The sequence below is a fragment of the Salvelinus namaycush genome, chromosome 28 (genome assembly GCF_016432855.1).
Source record: "Salvelinus namaycush isolate Seneca chromosome 28, SaNama_1.0, whole genome shotgun sequence".
Classification (NCBI taxonomy): domain Eukaryota; kingdom Metazoa; phylum Chordata; class Actinopteri; order Salmoniformes; family Salmonidae; genus Salvelinus; species Salvelinus namaycush.
Genome location: NC_052334.1, coordinates 8,810,933 through 8,832,165, shown reverse-complemented (window position 1 = coordinate 8,832,165; position 21,233 = coordinate 8,810,933). Strand labels below are relative to the sequence as shown.

At 40.3% G+C, this 21,233-nt stretch overlaps 1 protein-coding gene across 2 annotated transcripts; it reads left to right on the top strand.

Moving 5' to 3' along the window:
- The first annotated feature begins 328 nt into the window (after positions 1 to 328).
- Positions 329 to 2,229, top strand: LOC120023809 (homeobox protein Nkx-2.1-like). Of its 2 annotated transcripts, XM_038967923.1 has the most exons (3): positions 329 to 695; positions 1,562 to 1,986; positions 2,056 to 2,229. In XM_038967923.1, exons 1-3 carry the CDS (start codon positions 329 to 331, stop codon positions 2,227 to 2,229), a joined length of 966 nt encoding a protein of 321 aa, XP_038823851.1. The 2 variants fall into 2 exon arrangements, with proteins under 2 accessions (XP_038823851.1, XP_038823850.1); XM_038967922.1 differs by having other exon boundaries at positions 1,562 to 2,229.
- The last annotated feature ends 19,004 nt before the right edge of the window (positions 2,230 to 21,233 follow it).

The following is a 21,233-nucleotide window of genomic DNA, read 5'->3' as shown; positions in this document are numbered from 1 at the left end:
GTCAAATTATGACTTGGGTGCAATGAGAGGAGGATAGAGCTGCGTTGTATTGTTGCCCTAGTTGGTGATGCCCCGCCTCTGGCTTAAACCTGGCACCCTGCTAAAACAAACGAAAGCCAGCAGCACCAAGCTCAGCCCAGCTCAACTCAGCTCCCACTCAATGCAATTAAAGCGGACTTCAGGCGACTCTCCTACCTACGTGTTCATCTAGCAAGGATCGACGTTGAGACAACAGGAACCAGAGAGAAAGAGGGGCTTTGGTCCAAAAAAAACCCAGGAGAGATTGCCTAGCCTTCTAATTTCTCCCCTCTCCAACAGCCCAAGAACAATGTCGATGAGCCCTAGGCATACGACTCCTTTTTCTGTTTCCGATATCTTGAGTCCTCTTGAGGAGAGCTACAAGAAAGTAAGTATGGAGAATAACAACTTGGGGTCACCTCTCGCGTCGTACCGGCAGCCGCAGGTGTCTCAGGCGATGATGCAGCAGCACCACATGGGCCATAACGGGACGGTGTCCGCGGCATACCATATGACTGCGACGGGGGTGTCCCAGCTGTCACACACCGCGATGGGGGGCTACTGTAACGGCAACCTGGGGAACATGAGCGACCTGACGCCCTACCAGGACGGCATGAGAGGCAGCGCCACGGCCACTGGCTGGTACGGGGCCAACACAGACCCGCGATTCTCCACGAGTAAGTAGGCTATACCTTTGAGTTTTACTCTGCATGAAGCCGAATAGGGGAAAGTATAGCTTTTGTTAGCGCATTATCATATTAGCTAGTCTACACTAGATCCATACGCTCTGGTCTGCACTGAAGTGAGTCATGGGAAATATTACAACTTTTTAGTGTTGTTTTTCAGCTTGTTTTTGCATGAATACTGATATTTTTTTCACCAAGAGGGAGTGATTTGATTTGTCAATTTAAAATAAATGTTGCACCTGGGAACAGATACATTTTAGGCCTATACCTCGGTTTTACCTTGGAGTGTCTGGTTTATTGAGTTTAGTCACCCAACGTGCTGTGCCTTTTTGCCAGTCTACCCAACACTACCATGTTTACCAGTGAACAGGGGACTGGGTTCAAAGAAAGATAATTCATTGAACTTTAGTTTGTGATATATTCATAAAAATGTATTTTAATGTCACGAGGGTGTGTGAAGATATAACAAAGACACCTGTTGCTGAGTTGTCCTCTATTGTGAGTAGGCTACAGAGGTTTCATGCACCTGTCATGTGGGGGTGTATAACCGAATGAGTTATTAGGATTTTATTCTTCAGATTGCAAGGTAAATTAATGGCAATCAATCATACAACTTCAAATATTTTGTAAACTATATAATTCGGTTCAAATACAAATTATGGTTAAGTAATTGTTCCATTATGAGACAGGACTATGATTACATGATCATGTTAGCCTTTGTTTTAAAAGAACGCTATAGACATATACGCTTTAAATTAAATACATTTACCTTGTATTATGTTATTTTTAAAATATTTAAGCAATGTAATTATTGTCTTATTATCATCATCATCTCAATGGCCTATTTCTGCTTTCAGTCTCGCGCTTCATGGGCTCTTCTTCGGGCATGAACATGGGCAGTATGGGCAGCCTTGGCTCGCTAGTAGACGTGGGGAAAGGCATGGGCCCGCTCTCGAGCACCCCGAGAAGGAAGAGGCGCGTGCTGTTCTCTCAGGCTCAGGTCTACGAGCTCGAGCGGCGATTCAAACAACAGAAGTACCTATCGGCCCCTGAGAGAGAACACCTGGCGAGCATGATCCACCTCACCCCGACCCAGGTCAAAATCTGGTTTCAGAACCACCGATATAAAATGAAGAGGCAAGCGAAGGACAAAGTGTCGCAGCAGCAGATGCAACAGGAGAGTAGTTCCTGCCAGCAGCATTCCCCTCGGCGGGTGGCTGTGCCTGTGTTAGTGAAAGACGGCAAGCCATGCCAAGGCAGTGCCCACACTCCCACCACTACTGTCCAGGCCCACCACCAACAAGGTGCCAATGTTATGATCATGTCCAGTAACGGTTCAGGCCTAGGTCAGCACCAGAGCCAACAGGTGGGTAGTGCAGGTCACTCTCCAGACCTAGCACAACACTCCGCCAGCCCACCGTCTCTCCAGACCCAGGTAGCCGGCCTCTCTCACCTGAACTCCTCCAGCGCCGAGTACGGGACGGCCCTGCAGTGCTCTGCTCTGTTATATGGCAGGACATGGTGATCTGTTATGCCGCAGGACATGATCTGTTATACGGCAGGACATGGTGATCTGTTATATGGCAGGACATGGTGACAGCCAGACAAACTATGATCACAAACATACATACAACACTGCTGTCAAAGCTTTTTCAACAAAGTCACTCAACAGACAAGCAAACAAACAAACAATCAAACAAACTGTACTTTGTGTACATTTTGAACCACACCATTTGGTGAATTTTAGTTCATGCTCTTCTTCTAAAATGTAATTGGATATGAGGACAGTAAGAGGGGACGAAAGAAACTCGACAGATGAAGTTATGAGGATATGCGAGTTCAATCTTCGCTTTGAAGGTGGATTTCTTATTTCTGTAAATTATACTGAAGCTATACAAGGCTAGTCCTACATCAAGAGGTCATAGGCCTACTCCTGTGTGTAGGTCATTGGGATAAAGATCTCAATAGAACAACTGTGGGTGCTTTTCAATTTTTTTCACAGAAGGCTCTGGTTTATAATAGAATTTAATGTAAAACGTAGCTTGTATATTTCTGTAAAAGGTTTGAATTGAATATATAGTTTTTAGCAATCTGTTGTACAAAGTTTTTAGCGCTATTAATGGTTTGTGGTTGGTTCTTTGAGTTCCATCGGTATTTGTACGTTTTATTTACTTGTAACTTATATAGATAGATATTACTTAAATACAGCCAAACAATCCTATTAATAAATTATGGTAATAAAATTCATTCAGATCCATTTATTGAAATTATTTTGTATACTGTTTAAGAGAATACATAGGCCTACGAGAAACCTTGTCAAATTATTTTCAGAAAACGAATAGGCCTATAGGCCTTTACCTGTAGAAAATTAATATTATAATTATTATTATTATTATTATTATTGTAGTAGTAATAATAATGATAATGATTATAATAATGCATGATATTGTCTATAGTCCACTTTAGCTTGTCAATTCAGTAAGTCTCAATTTAGACCAAAATAATTTTTTGCTGTCTTATTATGTTAACAGCACACAATAATGGATTTTAAGCAATGCATGACTAATGAAAACCTGTTTTTGACCAGGTGTGATCGAAATCGTTGTTACTAAGTGTTGCTGTGTAGGTAGGCTAAATTGCTATTAGCCTAATGCTAACTTTTGCCTGAAAGAGCTTAACCCCAATTCCAGGCTCTTTGGTCACGTTTATTATAGCTACAATCAACGGTTGTCAGTAGACGTGGTCCGTGGGTTCGTGGTACTCTGTGGACGTTCCTACAAAACGCGGCGCCTCACAAATCGTGTATTGTGTACACACTATCTCACTTGGATCACGCTGGGTAAACTCAGGCCAGGTCTTTGTGTGCACTCGGCGTCCCTTAGGTTCCTAGCGTTATCTGCCGCCCGCCTGTTTCTGGTTTGGGTGAGTCATTTAGGTGAGGTCTCGAAGCGTTCTTTTTAACACTGGAGATCAAACACGCGCATACTAAAAGAACGTCTTATCGACCAAATCCCTTGCCAAACAACAGTATTCTTCTCAAATAACTTCGCAAGACAAATCATCTTCTCTTATCAGAGGTAAGCATTACATTGTAAGGTTGTATTCTGTTACCTGTTACCTGAATACCTGTTGTATTCGGCGCATGTGACAAATAACATTTGATTTAAGCCTACGTTTATCAATAATCGATAAATCAACTGGGATTTAAAAGAAAATAGCGTAGGCTACCCACCAGCACCCCCTGTTTACGTATTGATAAGTTGCTTTTAACTATCTTTGCACAAAAACTTTGGATAGGCCCGAACGATTTTACTCCATTGTTCTGAATCCATAGTTTAAAGGCTACGTCTTGGCCACCATTTCGTTTACAGCCTATTTAAGTCCAAATATTATTTTTTTGCAAACTTGAACATAGACATGTTGTAGAAGAGTGACACGATTCTAAATTCTATGACATAGCCTGCAGTCTTTCATTTTAGAAGTTTAATGTAATTTGCTTATATCAAGTGGGATGGCGTCTTCAATGTAGGCCTATCAAATAAGATATTATTTTGACTGAGGATGTTAATGCAGTTGGCCCTGGCTCGTCAAGGTATCATTTGCATGCGGTGGAGAAGAGATTTTGTGGTTTTTAATTGATTCGAGAATGTTTTAACATATAAATGGTACATTTAAAATGAATTGTGTGGGACGGACCCATAGGCCCATTGTGTGGGACAAGCTCTGTGTTCTTGTAATTTAGTTGTAATGTAAAGGACTTGCAACTATTTTGATAGTATGATATTATACACTGAGTATACAAAACATTAAGAACACCTGCTCTTTCCATGACATAGCCTGACCAGGTGAAAGCTATGATCCCTTATTGATGTCACCTGTTAAATGCATTTCAATCAGTGTAGATGAAGGGGAGGAGACAGGTTAAAGAACGATATTTAAGCCTTGAGACAACTGAGACATGGATTGTGTGTCTGTATCATTCAGAGGATATATGGGCAAGACAAAAGATTTAAGTGCCTTTGAACGGGGTATGGTAGTAGGTGCAAGGCGCACCGGTTTGTGTCAAGAACTGCAACGCTGCTCGGTTTTTCACGCTCAACAGTTTCCCGTGTGTATCAAGAATGGTCCACCACCCAAAGGGCATCCAGCCAACTTGACACAACCGTGGGAAGTATTGGAGTCAACATGGGCCAGCATCCCTGTGGAACGCTTTCCACACCTTGTCCATGTCCCGACGTATGGAATTGTTCTGAGGACAAAAGGGGGGTGCAATTTAATATTAGGAAGGTGTTCCTAATGTTTGATATACTCAGTGTATATTGTTATATATTCTTTTAATAATTATATTATAATATCTATTATTATGTTACTGTGATATTATGGGAATTGCAAATATTTTGTAGTCTTTATGATTAGGCTATATATGAATAGCCATACGTGCTCTTTCCTAAGTCTGCGAAATATAAGCTATTGAACAACAACCAAAAGGGCTAGCTCAAAATACTTTAGTCTTAACTGCACCGGGTCCCTAAATACTGTAATTATTTCAGCACGAATATGACGCAAACGGCTCCTCAAGATTCGTGCTCTTTATTTTATGCATTAGGCCCACTTTAGACATATTTACGTTATGATATTTCGCATATTTATGCTATAAACATATGTGACAGAAATTTAGTCCAAGGCTCCATGTTTATATACTGTGCATTTGACCTAAAGGGAATATTAAACCTAATATTTTCAGATTGTGTATGGTTATCTCAAATTATTGTGTGCAATTGTTCATGAAAAAAAGAATTGACTTTCAATATAGCTTATTGATTTTGACTTTAAGGGCCCAGGTGGTTGTGTGCCATCCCTACTCTGACTACATTGCAGCGCGGGGTTAGTATGGCAAGTCATTGATGGAAGCACGCCCTTGGTCGCCATTTTTTTTTTTTTTTTTTTTTGAGCGCTAGCTTTCATCGAGGGGAGGTGAATAGCAGCGTCCCATTACACCGGCTGTACCATTATGGCATAGGTGCAGTGATGTTGCCCTGTCTGTAACAACAGGTCGCTGGTATCTATCTATTGGCTCAGTTACAACCGTCATTGCATGTCATTTTAAATCTTAACCAATCAACACCGTTCACTTTATCTCCCTAAATATCGTTTTGAATAAGCTTTGTTTTAGAATAAGACTGAAATACGAATCGAAATTCAGAAATGGGCAACGCAATTAACAGTACACCAGACGTCCAGTTTACTGTGGAGACTTTGCTCCATATAGCACAGCAGTGTGCGTGGATTTTAAAGGGGCACTGATTGTAATGGCTCTCTACTTTTCATTTATAAGAGTCATTAAATCAATCAATAGAGCTTTTCGTCGATTATTCTCTATATAAACGACATTGTTCAGCTTCTGCAGTGCCTATTTGTTCTGCATGTGATGTTTGATATTATATCTTGCAACCTCTAGCCCCCAGAATTGTCCTTCCCCAAAAGGCTACCTACCTACAAGCGCTCTCATCTTTGTGCAGTGGCTGGCTGCGGCTGCCTGCCAGGAAAATATAAAGCACATGAGATGCATATTCAACACACCTGCTGTTTTAGCCTATACCTGCGAAATGGGTAAAAGGAGAACTGGTGGTTTTCTGCAAACGAATGAAGTTTGCTTTTTTACAATCCATCCATTTACCAAGAATTTGATTATGTAGGTTACTCAGCATTGTAGGCTGTCAATACTTGATTGGTCATAATGGTATTGTGTAAATACATGCCAATTTATTGTCCATTTCAATACATTATTTGATAGAGCTACTATTCAGTGATCACACTGGAGCACTCTTACAAATTATTTGACACAATTGTCGCCGATCCCGGAATGGAAATTAAATTGGCTGAGATTTTGCGCTGTTCATTTAAAGGGAAGTCTGAATCTTTCACAAATACTTACACGGATTTATGATTATAGCCCAATAAAAGGTAAATCCCCAAATTTCCTTAACTTCTTTCATTTACAGAGAGATTGAATCCTCTGTCGCTCTTATTATGATCTGTTACTATAGTCCTAAAGTCCTACCATTTACCTAAAACGTTAACTTAGTGACAATTCGGGACATTTTCAAGCGACATCTTTTCAGCAGCATCAGATAGAACAGAACAGCGTTCTATTAGCTATTTGTTGGTGTGCTTTTGTTTTGTTCAGGATGAGCCCCGAGAGGCTCAGGCTTACATTACCATATCTGTAGCACGGTGTGTGGTCTTTGTGTTGGGCTTGTAGCTGTTTAGAATGACTTATTTGTTGGAAGCGTGTGTGCTCTCATCGCTCTCTTTAAGGCTTGTCTTTAGACGGTCACATTGTACAACTCTGGCAAGTCCTCCTGGCTTTATCGTCCCCAGATCTCCATCAACCCAAAAGCAATTAGTTCCTAATCTCAAGGCAATCATACACTAAATATACAAAAGTATGTGGACATGCCTTCAAATGAATGGATTGGGCTATTTCAGTCACACCCGTTGCTGACAGGTGTATAAAAACGCGCACACAGCCATGCAATCTCCATAGCAAACATTGGCAGTAGAATTGCCTTACAGAAGAGCTCAATGACTTTCAATGTGGCACCGTCATAGGATGCCACTGTTCCAACAAGTCAGTTTGTCAAATGCATGCCTTGCTAGAGCTACCCCAGTCAGCTGTAAATACTGTTATTGTGAGGTGGAAACGTCTAGGAGCAACAACGGCTCAGCCGCAAAGTGGTAGGCCACAGAAGCTCAAAGAACGGGACCGCCAAGTGCTGAAGCGCGTACCGCGTAAAAATCATCTGTCCTCGGTTGCAACACTCACTACCGAGTTCCAAACTGCCCCTGGAAGCAACGTCATCACAACAACTGTTCATCTGGAGCTTCATGAAAGGCATTTCCTTGACAGAGCAGCCGCACACAAGCCCAAGATCACCATGCGCAATACCAACCGTCGGCTGGAGTGGTATAAAGCTCGCCGCCATTGAACTCTGGAGCAGTGGCAACGCATTCTCTGGAGTGATGAATCACACTTCACCCTCTGGCAGTCCGACGGACGAATCTTGTTTTGGCGGATGCTACCTGCCCCAATGCATAGTGCCAACTGTAAAGTTTGGTGGAGGAATAATGATCTGGGTCTGTTTTTCATAGTTCGGGCAAGGCCCCTTAGTTCCAGTGAAGGGAAATCTTAACTCTACAGCATACAATGACATTCTCGATGATTCTGTGCTTCCAACTTTGTGGCAAAAGTTTTGGGAAGGCCCTTTCCTGTTTCAACATGACAATGCCCCTGTGCACGAAGTAAGGTCCATACAGAAATGGTTTGTCAAGATCAGTGTGGAAGAACTTGACTGGCCTGCACAAAGCCCTGACCTCAACCCCATCGAACACCTTTAGGATGAATTGGAATGCCGACTGTAAGCCAGGCCTAATCGCTCCCAACATCCCACTAATGCTCTTGTGGATTAATAGAAGCAAGTCCCTTCCAACATCTAGTGGAAAGCCTTCCCAGAAGAGTGGAGGCTGTTATAGCAGCACAGCGGGGACCAACTCCATATTAATGGCCATTATTTTGGAATGAGATGTTTGATTAGCAGGTGTCTGCATACTTTTGGCCATGTAGTGTATTTGAGTTAAGGGTTTGTTTTCCTTATTTACTCTCATTTAAAATGCAACACTATATAATCAAATCCTATATTTAAGACAGCCTATAAGACCTGTGTGGTAACCTCACTATTTTGAAATTGTCAGTGCACTATAGCCAGAAGACCACCTCAGTTGAGAATATTTGAGTTGAGTAACAAGAGGGAGAACGTTTGAATGGTTAACTTCAGACTAAGATGTATGATACATTCATCCAATGCTAATCAAGGGGGGTTAACTTCTGAGTGGAAAACCATAATTGTCCCCCAACACATCAAATTTTGCTCCTCAATCGATAATTAAGTCAAGTGTTACAACTTTTGACCATTTTCACACGCATTTACAATTAGGGAAAGTTGAACAGAAAAATGTTTGGTAAACAAAGCTTTAACAAACTGGCATTTAAAACAAACCAGCATAATTTTCACATGTTCTGGAAAGTGCCATATACTATTTGGCCTAAAGCTCTATATTTTTACGCATATCACTTCAGAAAAGCTCAAAATCAAAGCTGGCTCATAAATCAATCAGGAGGAGGATGTAAATAACAAGTGGGTTGATGTAGGCCCTAATGAGTGCAGGTACCCCAACCGGCCGCCCAACTTCTTGGGCGATGTCTATCTAGATTGTTTAGAGATCAAAGATTTGATGAGATAATATGTGAGATCTTGCTAGACACCGAACAATGTTTGTTTTGAAGACAATTTAAACAAAAGATAAGCTTACTCGTTTTTTGAAAAAAAATAAGTTTTGTTATAGCCTTTTACTCATGTAGCCTACATGAACTCTTTGTTAGCCCAGTGTACAAATAATTTAACATTTTAGCCTACATCATATTTTCAAAATTTCAGCATGTGTGACAACTCCTTCACGACTGTTGGAAAAGCATTCCTAATGAAGCTGGTTGAGAGAATGCCAAGAGTGTGCAAAGCTGTTATCAAGGCAAAGGGTGGCTACTTTGAAGAAACAAAAATGAAATATATTTTGATTTGTTTAACACTTTCTTGGTTACTACATGATTCCATATGTGTTATTTCATAGTTTTGATGACTTCACTATTATTCTACAATGTAGAAAATAGTAAAAATAAAGAAAAACCCTTGAATGAGTAGGTGTGTCCAAACTTTTGACTGGTACTGTATATACTCATTAAAGTATTTCTATATCTGTGCAGTGATGATTAACATTAATTTAATTAAAACCATGAAGACAATCCTCCTTCAGAATGCTACTTAAAATCTAAGCATATTTTATGTCACTCCACAGAGAAGAATCTACTCAACTTTTCATTAGGATCTAATATTCTGCACATCCTGTCTACTGCAAATTGTGCTGTTCTGAAAACAACAAACTGCTATAGTAAATCATGAAGCCAATCTACTAAAACTATATTTGTAGGTAGACTATAGGTGTCTGCATGGCGCAAGGAAACATCGGTCTGACCCAAGTGATTAATGTGGTTTTTGACAAATCAGTGTTTTGAAGTCAATACATTTGACTGTTTACCAGCACGAAATCGATGTGCAAAATGGTTTGTGGACACTTTTTTATAGGGTTTAGGCCAGGGCTCTCCAACCCTGTTCCTGGAGCTATCCTCCAGTAGGTTTTTGCTCCAACCCTAGTTCTAACTAACCTGATTCAGTTTACCAAACAGCTATTTATTAGAATCAGTTGTGCTACCTTAGGAATGGAGAGAAAACCAGGACCGTAGCTCTCTATCAACAGGGTTGGAGAGCCCTGGTTTATGCCGATCTGATAAACAGATAATGTAGTTAATGGGCCTATTAATGTGCCTCTGAGTTATTGTGAGGCCAGACTGATGATTAATGAATGCAATGCTGTTGAAGACGGTTTTGTGGCTCTGCTCTGCTGTGCTTGTCTGCTATTCTGATAGACAGTTTTACACAGTACATTTAATGTAATTCTGAATAAGGAAGGATTTGTAAAAATGACTTAATTCATGCCTCCTCGCTAAGAGTTATTCTAAATTAACATCACAGCAAGCAAACATTCCTTGCTTACTGTGCATGACAAATAGGACAATTACACTGTAACTGCAATCACCTCCTCTCTGGTAAATCTTATTGTCAAACTGGTAGCAAAAAATCTTTAATTGTCCTGCATTTATCTGGTTTTTGAAGCAATTGTGTGAACAACGCACCGGAGGGACAATTGCGAAGTGAAATACAACTTGATTACGTCCCAAATAGCACCCTGTTTCCTATACAGTGCACTACTTTCACCAGGGCCCATAGCGTTCTTGTCAAGAGTATTGCACTATGTAGGGAAAAGGGTGCCATTGGGAAAGACCCTTGTCATGCAAAGCTGAATACAAGATGCTGTACTTGACCTTTTCAGCATAATTGTTGCAGCAATGAAATGCATCGCAGAGCGCCTTTATAGCCCGGCTGAATAGAGTCCTCTGACAGGAACAAAAACACGCATTTTTATACCTTTGTTTTTCATTTTGGTTTTGTTTCTTCTGTGAACATTATTCTTTTAATGGCTACAGTCTAGGCTACTCTAGCTGCAATCAGTCAGAATCCTGAATGGGCGAGGCGAGGAGCGGAGGGAGAGGAGACATGAAATGTTAAGTCTTCGTTTTTTGTTGTATGGGTTAGAAAATGCATTATCCCGCAACTGACAATTCATGGTTTTATTTTCAAATGGCCATTAACATGTACAGGGAATTGGCCCTGATTTCATGGGTCATTGTTGGAGCGAAGCACTCGATTTCCTGCATGGACATACTTTTCTAAATAAATCAGGAATAAAGTAGCCTTTATATAAGCAGACATTAGGAGATACTATATTTAACATTATTTTATTATAATAATATTTTAATTTGCTTTGATTACCATTTAAGATGTTATATTCCGTTGATAGTGAACATCAAGAGTGTTAAATAGGACTTATTTTTCGTTCGTTGCGAATGCAAAGCTACATCACTTGCTTTACAAACAGACACGAGCTACTGCTGCTCTTCACGAGGTCCAGGTCAGGCAGGCGCGGCTGTCAATGAGGCTGTGGACATGCGCAGAATCTCAATCACAGGCTTTCATTGATACATACGTTAATTAGCCACATTTCTCTGTGGACCGGCAGTCCGGCTGAGCTAACCTAAAGTCTGCTCTGAGACAGCTGAGAAGCAGCATGCCATGTGGGACTAGGCCCCTCTTCCATTCCACATCCTCCTTCTGAAGAGGCTCACATGGTGGGGTCTGCTGAGATTGGAATGACATTAAAGTTGTATAGAGTGGGGTGGGGTGCTGGGGGAATGTATGCTTGTAATTGTTATTACATTTGTTTAATTTTGGAGTATCCTTTTGGCATAGCTATAAATTTGATGACATAGTCTAAGTATAAACTGGCTGCTCGGTATGGGAATGTTTTTAATAATAAAGAGGTGCGTCAGCCCGCTCAAACTGGCAGTAGGCGCGTTGCCATGCATGGCGTTGTACAGCCTGGTCTCAGAGCAAAACATTATGTTCCTACAATTCATGCCATGTCAATTGCAACTACTTAGTACTTTTTAGCTACTTCTTAGGATGTTAGCTAATCCTTCTAAACTCAACCCTTCAACCTAACCTCAGCCCAGTACCCTGCCCTGAACTTTGGTCACTATTAGTAGTATTACTACCCCGTACTCTACCCTGCACGTTAGAGACTGCTACCTTATGTACATATTCATGGTCATTTAAATAATGTTTACATGCTGTTTTACCCACTTCATATCTATATACTGTATTCTGTTCAAGGCTCATCCTATATAACTACTGCTGTACACACATTTTCTATTCATATACTGTCAATAATGTCTATATACAACATCATATACATACAGGTCCAGTTAACATTTTGGACACACCGACTCATTCAAGGGTTTTACTTGATTTTTAAAAACTATTTTCTACATTGTAGAATGATAGTGAAGACATCAAAACTATGAAATAGCACATATGGAATCATGTAGTAACCAAAAAAGTGTTAATCAAATCAAAATATATTTTAGATTCTTCAAAGAGCCACCCTTTGCCTTGATGACAGCTTTACACATTCTTGGCATTCTCTCAACCAGCTTCACCTGGAATGCTTTTCCAACAGTATTGAAGGAGTTCCCACATATGCTGAGCACTTGTTTATTGCGTTTCCTTCACTCTGCGGTCCAACTCATCCCAAACCATCTCTTGAGTTGAGGTCAGGTGATTGTGGAGACCAGGTCAAATAGCCCTTACACAGCCTAGAGGTGTGTTGGGTCACTGTCTTGTTGAAAAACAAATGATAGTCCCACTAAGCGCAAACCAGATGGGATGGCGTATCGCTGCAGAATGCTGTGGTAGCCATGCTGGTTAAGTGTGCCTTGAATTCTAAATAAATCACAGAAAATGTCACCAGCAAAGCACCCTCACACCATCACACCTCCTCCTACATGCTTCACGGTGGGAACCACACATGTGGAGATCATCCGTTCGCCTACTCTGCGTCTCACAAAGACACAGCGGTTGGAACCAAAAATCTCAAATTTGGACTCATCAGACCAAAGGACCGGTCTAATCACCATTGCTCATGTTTCTTGACCCAAGCAAGTCTCCTCTTCTTATTGGTGTCCTTTAGTAGTGCTTTCTTTGCAGCAATTGAAACACGAAGGCCAGATTCACGCAGTCTTCCCTGAACAGTTGATGGTGAGATGTGTCTGTTAGTTGAACTCTGTAGCATTTATTTGGGCTGCATTTTCTGAGGCTGGTAACTCTAATGAACTTATCCTCTGCAGCAGAGATAACTCTGGGTCTTCCTTTCCTGTGGCGGTCCTCATGAGAGACAGTTTCATCATAGCGCTTGATGGTTTTTGCAACTGCATTGAAGACACTTTCAAGTTCTTGACATTTTCTGGATTGACTGACCTTCATGTCTTAACGTAATGATGAACTGTCATTACTCTTTGCATATTTGAGCTGTTCTTGCCATAACATGGACTTGGTCTTTTACCAAATAGGGCTATCTTCTATATACCAACCCTACCTTGTCACAACACAACTGATTGGCTCAAACGCATTAAGAAGGAAAGAAATTCCACAAATTAACTTTTAACAAGGCACACGTTAATTCAAATGCATTCCACTTTTGTTGTGTTTGAGAAACAGCAGATTTATCCTGAATACCTAATTGAGTACTCCTAAAATCCACAGGGGTCCATACCAATGTCTTCCACTGAAGACAACCTCATGAAGCTGGTTGAGAGAATAGCAAGCATGTGCAAAGCTGTCATCAAGGCAAAGGGTGGCTACTTTGAAGAATCTCAAATATAACATATTTTTTAGTTTTGTTTAATCTCTCTTGGGTAGGGGGCAGTATTTTCACGTCCGGATGAAAAGCATGCCCAAAGTAAACTGCCTGTTACTCAGGCCCAGAAGGTAGGATATGCATATAATTGGTAGATGTGGATAGAAAACAATCTAAAGTTTCTAAAACTGTTATTAAAATAATGTCTGTGAGTATAACAGAACTGATTTGGCAGGTGCAACCCCGAGGACAAACCATCCAGGGGGAAAAAATTGAGGTCATAGGATTTATGGGATACCCTTATTATTAGGAACCTGGTTGCAGTTCCTATGGCTTCCACTAGATGTCAACAGTCTTTAGAAATTGTTCGATGTTTTTCTTTTGAGAAATGAAGAAGTAAGGCTGTTCTTTGTAAGTGTCGTTCCAGGTGGACTCTACTGTTTTGTTGTGCGTGAACTGGAGCGCGTTTCACATTGTTTTTATCCGGTATTAGAAACAGTTTATTCCGTTTTAAATTTGATCGATTATTTACGTTTTAGGGTACCTGAGGTTGGATTAGGAACGTTGTTTGAAATGTTTGGACCAAGTTTACAGCTAACTTATTAGATACTTTGTAGGCATGTTGGGCGAGTTGAAACCGGTGTATTTCTGAATCAAACGCGCCAAATAAATGGACATTTTTGGGACATAAAGAAGGACATTATCGAACAAAAGGACTATTTGTGATGTTTCTGGGACATTTTGGAGTGCCAACAGAAGAAGATCTTCAAAGGTAAGGCATTAATTATATCGCTATTTCTGACTTTTGTGGCGCACCTGCGTGGTTGAAATATGATTTTCATGTGTTTGTATGCGGGGCACTGTCCTCAGATAATCGCATGGTTTGCTTTCGCCGTAAAGCCTTTTTGAAATCTGACAGTGGCTGGATTAACAAGAAGTTAAGCTTTATTTTGATGTATAACACATATTTTCAAGAATGTTAAATATTTGGTATTTTTGAATTTCACGCTCTGCAATTTCACCGGATGTTGGCCAGGTGGGACGATACCATCCTACCTGCCCATAAGAAGTTAACACTTTTTTGGTTACTACCTGATTCCATATGTGTTATTTCATAGTTTTGATGTCCCCACTATTATTCTACAATGTAGAAAATAGTTTTGTGGAATGAGTAGGTTTGTCCAAACTTTTGGAATGAGTAGGTTTGTCCAAACTTTTGACTGGTACTGTATATATTTATATTCCGGACTCTGATATTGCTTGTCCTGATATTTCTTAAATCCTTTCTTTTTATTTTGGGGATTTGTGTGTATTGTTAGGTATTACTGCACTTTTCTAGCTACAAAGACAAGCATTTCGCTGCACCAGGGGTAACATCTGCAAAATATGTGTATGCGACCAATAAAATTAGATTTTTTTTACCTTAACCATAATCCCTAACCCTAACCCCTAGCCCATTATTAACGACCTATCTAATGTTAGCATTAGCCACCGAGCTAATGTTAGCAACAACACGTTGGACTTCGTAACATATATGTATTGCAAATTCATAACATTTTGTACAAATTAAAATTCGTAACATATCATACGAATAGGAATTCGTAACATAGGCTACTATACATCCTACAATTCGTACTGTATTGAATGACTGCTATTACATTGGTTGGCCAATGTAATGTAACCTAATGTAACTTAACATATCACACAAAAAATCGAGTGGCATGTAACATATAATATGTTTTGCTCTGAGACCAGGTTGCCTTGTAGGCTACTGTACCAGTGGGTGTCCTTTCGTAGCCACCGAGCCATTACTAACTGTGTTAACATGAGGTCTTTGGCATGTAATCGTCTCTTTCTCCTGTCTCACTGACAAACTTTGTTTTCTTCCTCGTGCACCTTTTAATATAGACTGATTGCCTGCGCGCGTGGCGCGGAAAAAAGAACCCCGCCATCCACCACTAAAATAGCTGCGGCTATATTTCAAACGGCAAAAGGTTTAACATAATGGAACTTAATTGGAGGACATTGCAAGCCTCCTACTGAGCTTCAGTCTGCTTTCACAACGGGTTTAGTGAACTGGATAAATGTATTTAGAGGAGTTGCAATGGATGCTCTCACTCCCCTGCCACAGTCAAACAGAGAAAACAAGAGTTATTCTGCTTTAATACAGCATTAATGATCCAACCAAGATGCACTGGGCAATTTTGCACATCATTTAAACAATACGCTATGAAAGTCCCGCCTACTTCCTGTTTCAAGTCCCGTACTGTTTTTGAATGGGATTCAAGCATATCATAAAATTAATGAAAACCTGGTCATTATATGTAAAACTATATTCGTATTCGTGGATCAATTTATTTCTAGCTGATGCCTTTCATTAAGATTTTCGATGACGTTATTTTATTTGTATTTGTTTTAATCGAAAGGCATCAGTAAGTAAATTAATCCACGAATAAGAATACACTTTTACATATCTTAAATGACAACGTTTTCATGAATTTGATGATAAGCCTGGTGCGTATTCAAAAACATTATGCGATTTACAACAGGAAGTAGACGGGAAGTTAGAGAAGTTGTTTTGACAGTTGCTCCTATTGACATGGAACAGCAACAACAGAAAACATCCGTTAAAATCCTCATTAGGACCAACGTGGATATCGAAATATCATGGGAGATCAATGACACATTTAGCAAAAAGTAGAGTGTTCAAAAGCACTCAAATCTGGTATGGTGAAATTATTAAATGAAATTATTATCAGCTAAATATCACATTTTTATATGTCATTTTTAAATGTCAAAATAGTGACATTTAACCATGCCACCTCTTTATCTGTCTACTTTACAACTTGCCTTGATAAGTTGTCCATTTGGCAGGCATTATGGCAACCTTATACCACATATCCAAAATGCAGTTTTCTGCAAGCCCTATAGATGGTGTTAAAAAAAACATCTTTTTTTTTTTTTTACAGTATTACAGGTATACAATAAAACTAACATCAATGTACCATATAAATTCCAATTAATTGTTGGTTTAACATTACATTGATCTAAATAAGTACTGTATTTCAAATGGCACTGTAATTCCACCCTACATAATACAGTACCCTACTGTATTTTTAAAGCCCAAAAATCTTTTGATCAGTAGTGGGTGCATGGTATTGTTATTTCTGGCTCATTGACGTATTTTGTAAGAGGCCACATTTGTTGCACCAGTGAGTGGGAGTGCTGTACAAATTTAACTGATATGTATGTAACAATTAAATTTGTATATTGGAGTGACGGCAAAACACAAACCTTTAATGGTTGAGTATTTGCCATGTCCTCGTCTGTTTTTCCCTGTAGTCACTGCAAGTTTGGAAGCCTTTGTTAAGGCCTCTAGAAGTGCCAGTGATATTAAAGACCAAATATACATATATATTTGATATGCAGTAATCCCATGCAATTACAGTAAAATACTGTGAAATACAAACCTTGCCTCCCATCAATGAATTTCATTCATCCATTCATTACAATTGCAGATAAAACATTACAGTAAGAGTATTTGTACCATAAAATGTATTACGATAACATGCTGTACTGTACATTTACAGCATTAATGTCAGAAGAGTTACAGTATTTAGCAGGCAACTCTGCTGCCATTATAATGCTGTAAATTTACAGGGGAAAGTTTTACAGTGATAGGCACAAGTAGGCTATAACCAAACCACAGTGCCCAACGGAGGGAGTGTTTTAAAAGGGGTGAACAAAACGAGGTAAAAAGGTTACTAAAATAACTAGCCTATTGATAACAAGCCAAAATAACAAGCAATCCAATCAAGACACCTTATTCCCTAATAACCTCAGAATTATTATGACATGACAGCATGATTTCAGACTAAAAATAATCCCCCTAAGTATATGTTTGACCAATTCTATGGTCGGGGCTGAGAATTGCAAAGCACGTCTATTTAACTCACACCAAAATAAGCAAAATAACTGCAGCCTAATGAAAAATACTGGGAGTGGTCGGTGTGAAGATGGCTAGGCTATAGCATTAGAACCTGTTGAGACGTTGGAAGGCGTTCGTTTTGTTCTAGAACCAATCGGGAGGGGTGCCATTGGCCCCCTAATGAAATATGCCATTATGACGAATTCATGCGACACAAAAGGCACGCCAGTCAAAAATTGCCCCACCACTGTTCTGTAATTATATAGTTTGCCCTGGCAGCGGGCCTCCTCGCGCGGAGGCAGGTGGCGATAGTCCATCATGCAAATAGCCTTGGCTATTGATAATTAGCCGTTGCGAGCCGTTTAAATTAACAATTAGCTAACATGCAATTCGGTCTATGTAACGTGGTAGTTCTACTTTGTATTGTATTTCCCGCCCAGCAGTTGAATGCAATGAACACTGTACCTACCATTTGTTTCATGGTCAGTAATAAGCCAAATCTGAAGGAACGAAAATCGGTGGTAGCCTAGGTCTAGGCGTATGGAGACAGTTGGAGCTCTCTGTGTTTGGAGGCGCTAAATATGCCTATAGAACAAAGTTTACAAGTTCAATAGGCTTACCTTTAATACTTTACACCCCATGGTCATAGAAACTTGTTCCAAGTAACATTGACTGCACTCCGATCAGGCTATTCTTTCAAATAACTGTTTGTTTTTGTTTTTTAATTATACTGTCAACGATGTGCACAGTGAAGGCATATGTTCTCTATTGATTTATAGATAATTTAAAGTCATTTTTGTGCCAAAACGGAAACGGGTGGGGCGGGGGCGGCATTCAGGCCACATGCTGCGCCCCAGTCTGTCTCAAAGGTGCTGATATTCTAACCTAACCGCTGATCCTCCTTAATACCCCACATCCAACACAATCCCATCCTGGCCCACCCACCCGTTCATTATCCCCGCTGCCCTCCGACATGACACGGGAACAAAGTAGACATTAAGGAACATTAAACACGGGGATGGGAGTAATCAGGACCCCGTTATCCGTTAATGAGGGGAAACACATGCGGAGGGATACACACACAGCCAAATCAATAGAAGCTCACAGACAATGCCGGTTGGGGTTCGAAGGGCGGAGCCCGAGCGCAAAAAATGGAAAATGCAAATCAATTAGGCTGTTTGCTTTCAAACCGTCCATTCTATCTGTAGCAATTACTTGTTCATTAAATGTAATTTCGTTAGGTCTACACAGAAACAACAGTTGTTTATAGCCCCAGAGCGTTTTAACAATAATTCATGAATGCCAGGATGGAAAGTTTGATTTGTAGGCAATGAGTTGACAATCTCTTGAAGTCACAACATGTGGTTTACAGATTGTATTTTTTAAGCTATAGTCCACCTCCTTATACATGTGTGGATTCTAAACATCATCATGAAGTTAAAAACATAGGCCTATAACGTACCACCAATTGCAGCCCACTGGTCAAAAGCTAGTTGAATCAACGTTGTTTCCACTTCATTTTTTTTTTTAAACACAACGTGAATAAACGTGGAAAAGTGATTGGATTTGGAGAAAGGCATCAAGCTGAGGGAATTGACTTTTTTTCACCCAACTTTTTATATCTAAATCCAATTACAGGGTAATGTTTTTTTCATGTTGAATTAACGTTAGTTGTTAACTCAACCAGATGTAAAACAAAACTAGATGTTGAATGTGTTTTTCATGATTTTCTGTTTAGAAATAATGTTTTGATCACCTTTGAAAGAAACAGGTGTGACTAAAGGGCTTTCATTTTGATCAAACAGGGCTGAATTTGACACACTTACATCATATATATTTTGTATTATCTTTTAGTGTGTTATCACTGTTACCATGACTTACTGCAGCTACTTTACTGTGGTTGTACCAGAGGCCTACCTCCCCTAGACTATGCCGTTGCTATAGCATTCTCAAGCACCATTCTACTAAATCCCCACCCCCACAAACCTGCTCTGTGCACTTGTCATAAATTAGCCTCAAGTGAAACAGCTCAATCGGTATTTGGAGCAACTTGATCAAGCTGGACATGGCAGGGGCATACACTTTGGTGAATCGTACCTCACATACACACACATTTTAACATTATACTGTGTATGACCCACAGAAGTGGCACCTTAATTGGGGAGGATGGGTTCGTGGTAATGGCTGGAGCGGAATTAGTGGAATGGTATCAAATAGATAAAACACATGGTTGACATTTGTTTGATGCCATTCCATTTGTGCCATTCTAGACATTTTTATGAGCCATCCTCCCTTCAGCAGCCTCCATTGGTATGCCCCTGACCCAACTGATGTTGTCATATACTATATTTTATACACCTGGTGTGTCCATTTCTGGTGTTGTTTTTCTTACATAATCCCAGCTGTGGGTTTGCTGATGTTATGTTCCATCCCTTGCATGCAGAGCCTCCACCTCGCCCCCTATATTCCAGCTTGAAGTGCAAACATATGTGAAGTCTAGGCACTATAGGCTACTGAGAGAAGTTCTGATTTGTTGACTAATTGAGAATGGCCCTTCAAAATGGCCCATAAAGCGAACCACCACTGTAGCCAGGCACCTCCGGGTTTGGCAGTGAACAAGTGGAAATTTGAATCATTCAAGCTCCTTATTCTATGACCCCCTCCCCCATCTTTGCCAAATTGAATGCTGATTGAAAATAATTTTACAGCTCTTGACTTGTGCGATTCATTGACACTGGATTTGTTTATTGCTGTCACATTAATGAAAAATAAAAGCAGTTTAGGCTTTAGTAAATGCTTCACATGATTTCTATGCATGGTCATATGAACAAGGTTGAGGAATAATGACTTCATTGAAATATTTTTTTTTTTTCTATTTACTTTTTTTAAAAGGTTTTGAATGAACAAATCCTGGGTTTTTATTTATGTTATGCATTGACATTGATGTAAATAAAAAATTTAAAAAAGCATTTATGATATAGTGAAGCTTGATAAATACCCGGTAGATGTGAATCATTGAGTTTCTCTTCATACCTTTATAGAAGTTCATCCTAAAGGAGACATTGATAAATGTTCAAATACTAAAGCCTACTGCACATAACCCCCCTGACTAGCTCTCCTTGACCCCACCCCCCCCCCCCCCCCCCCCACCCCCCACCCCCATCCCATCCCAGTCCCTCCCACCCCACCACAGGACTAGGACCAATCCCACGCTGCGATTTGCCAGAAAATCAATAAAAGGGAAAATCTGCTCTAATCATCGGTACATTTACCATCACAATCAACAATCAAAGCCAAGACCCTGGCTCTTTATTTGTAGGCCTGAGCCGCACAATTTCCCCACTGTGAAAGGCAGGCTAAATTAGAACCCTTGGTTCCTGTAGCTGCTCTTAATGGCCCTGATTTGTGAACTGCTAAATGAGGTTATGTAAATGGTTCCTGAGTGTAGTGGAGGCTAGGCAGCAGAGGCAGGGGCCCCCAGGTGACAGGTGCAGTCGTCCCAAAGTGGGGGCAGGGAGGGGAGTGGGAGAGAGAGAGTGGGGGGGGGGGGGGGGGTGTATGCTGGTAAGAAGCCATGCAAGGCCACCGACTCAGTGAGGAAGAGAGAAATTTGTCGGATTGTATTGAAATTCCACAATACTAAAACAAGTTCAAAAGCATTTTTTCCCTCTATGAAA

Coding starts and splice junctions, on each gene's coding strand:
- LOC120023809 (XM_038967922.1), top strand. CDS start 329: ATGTCGATGAGCCCTAGGCATACGACTCCTTTTTCTGTTTCCGATATC. Junction 696..1,561: donor AGACCCGCGATTCTCCACGA/GTAAGTAGGCTA, acceptor TTCTGCTTTCAG/TCTCGCGCTTCATGGGCTCT.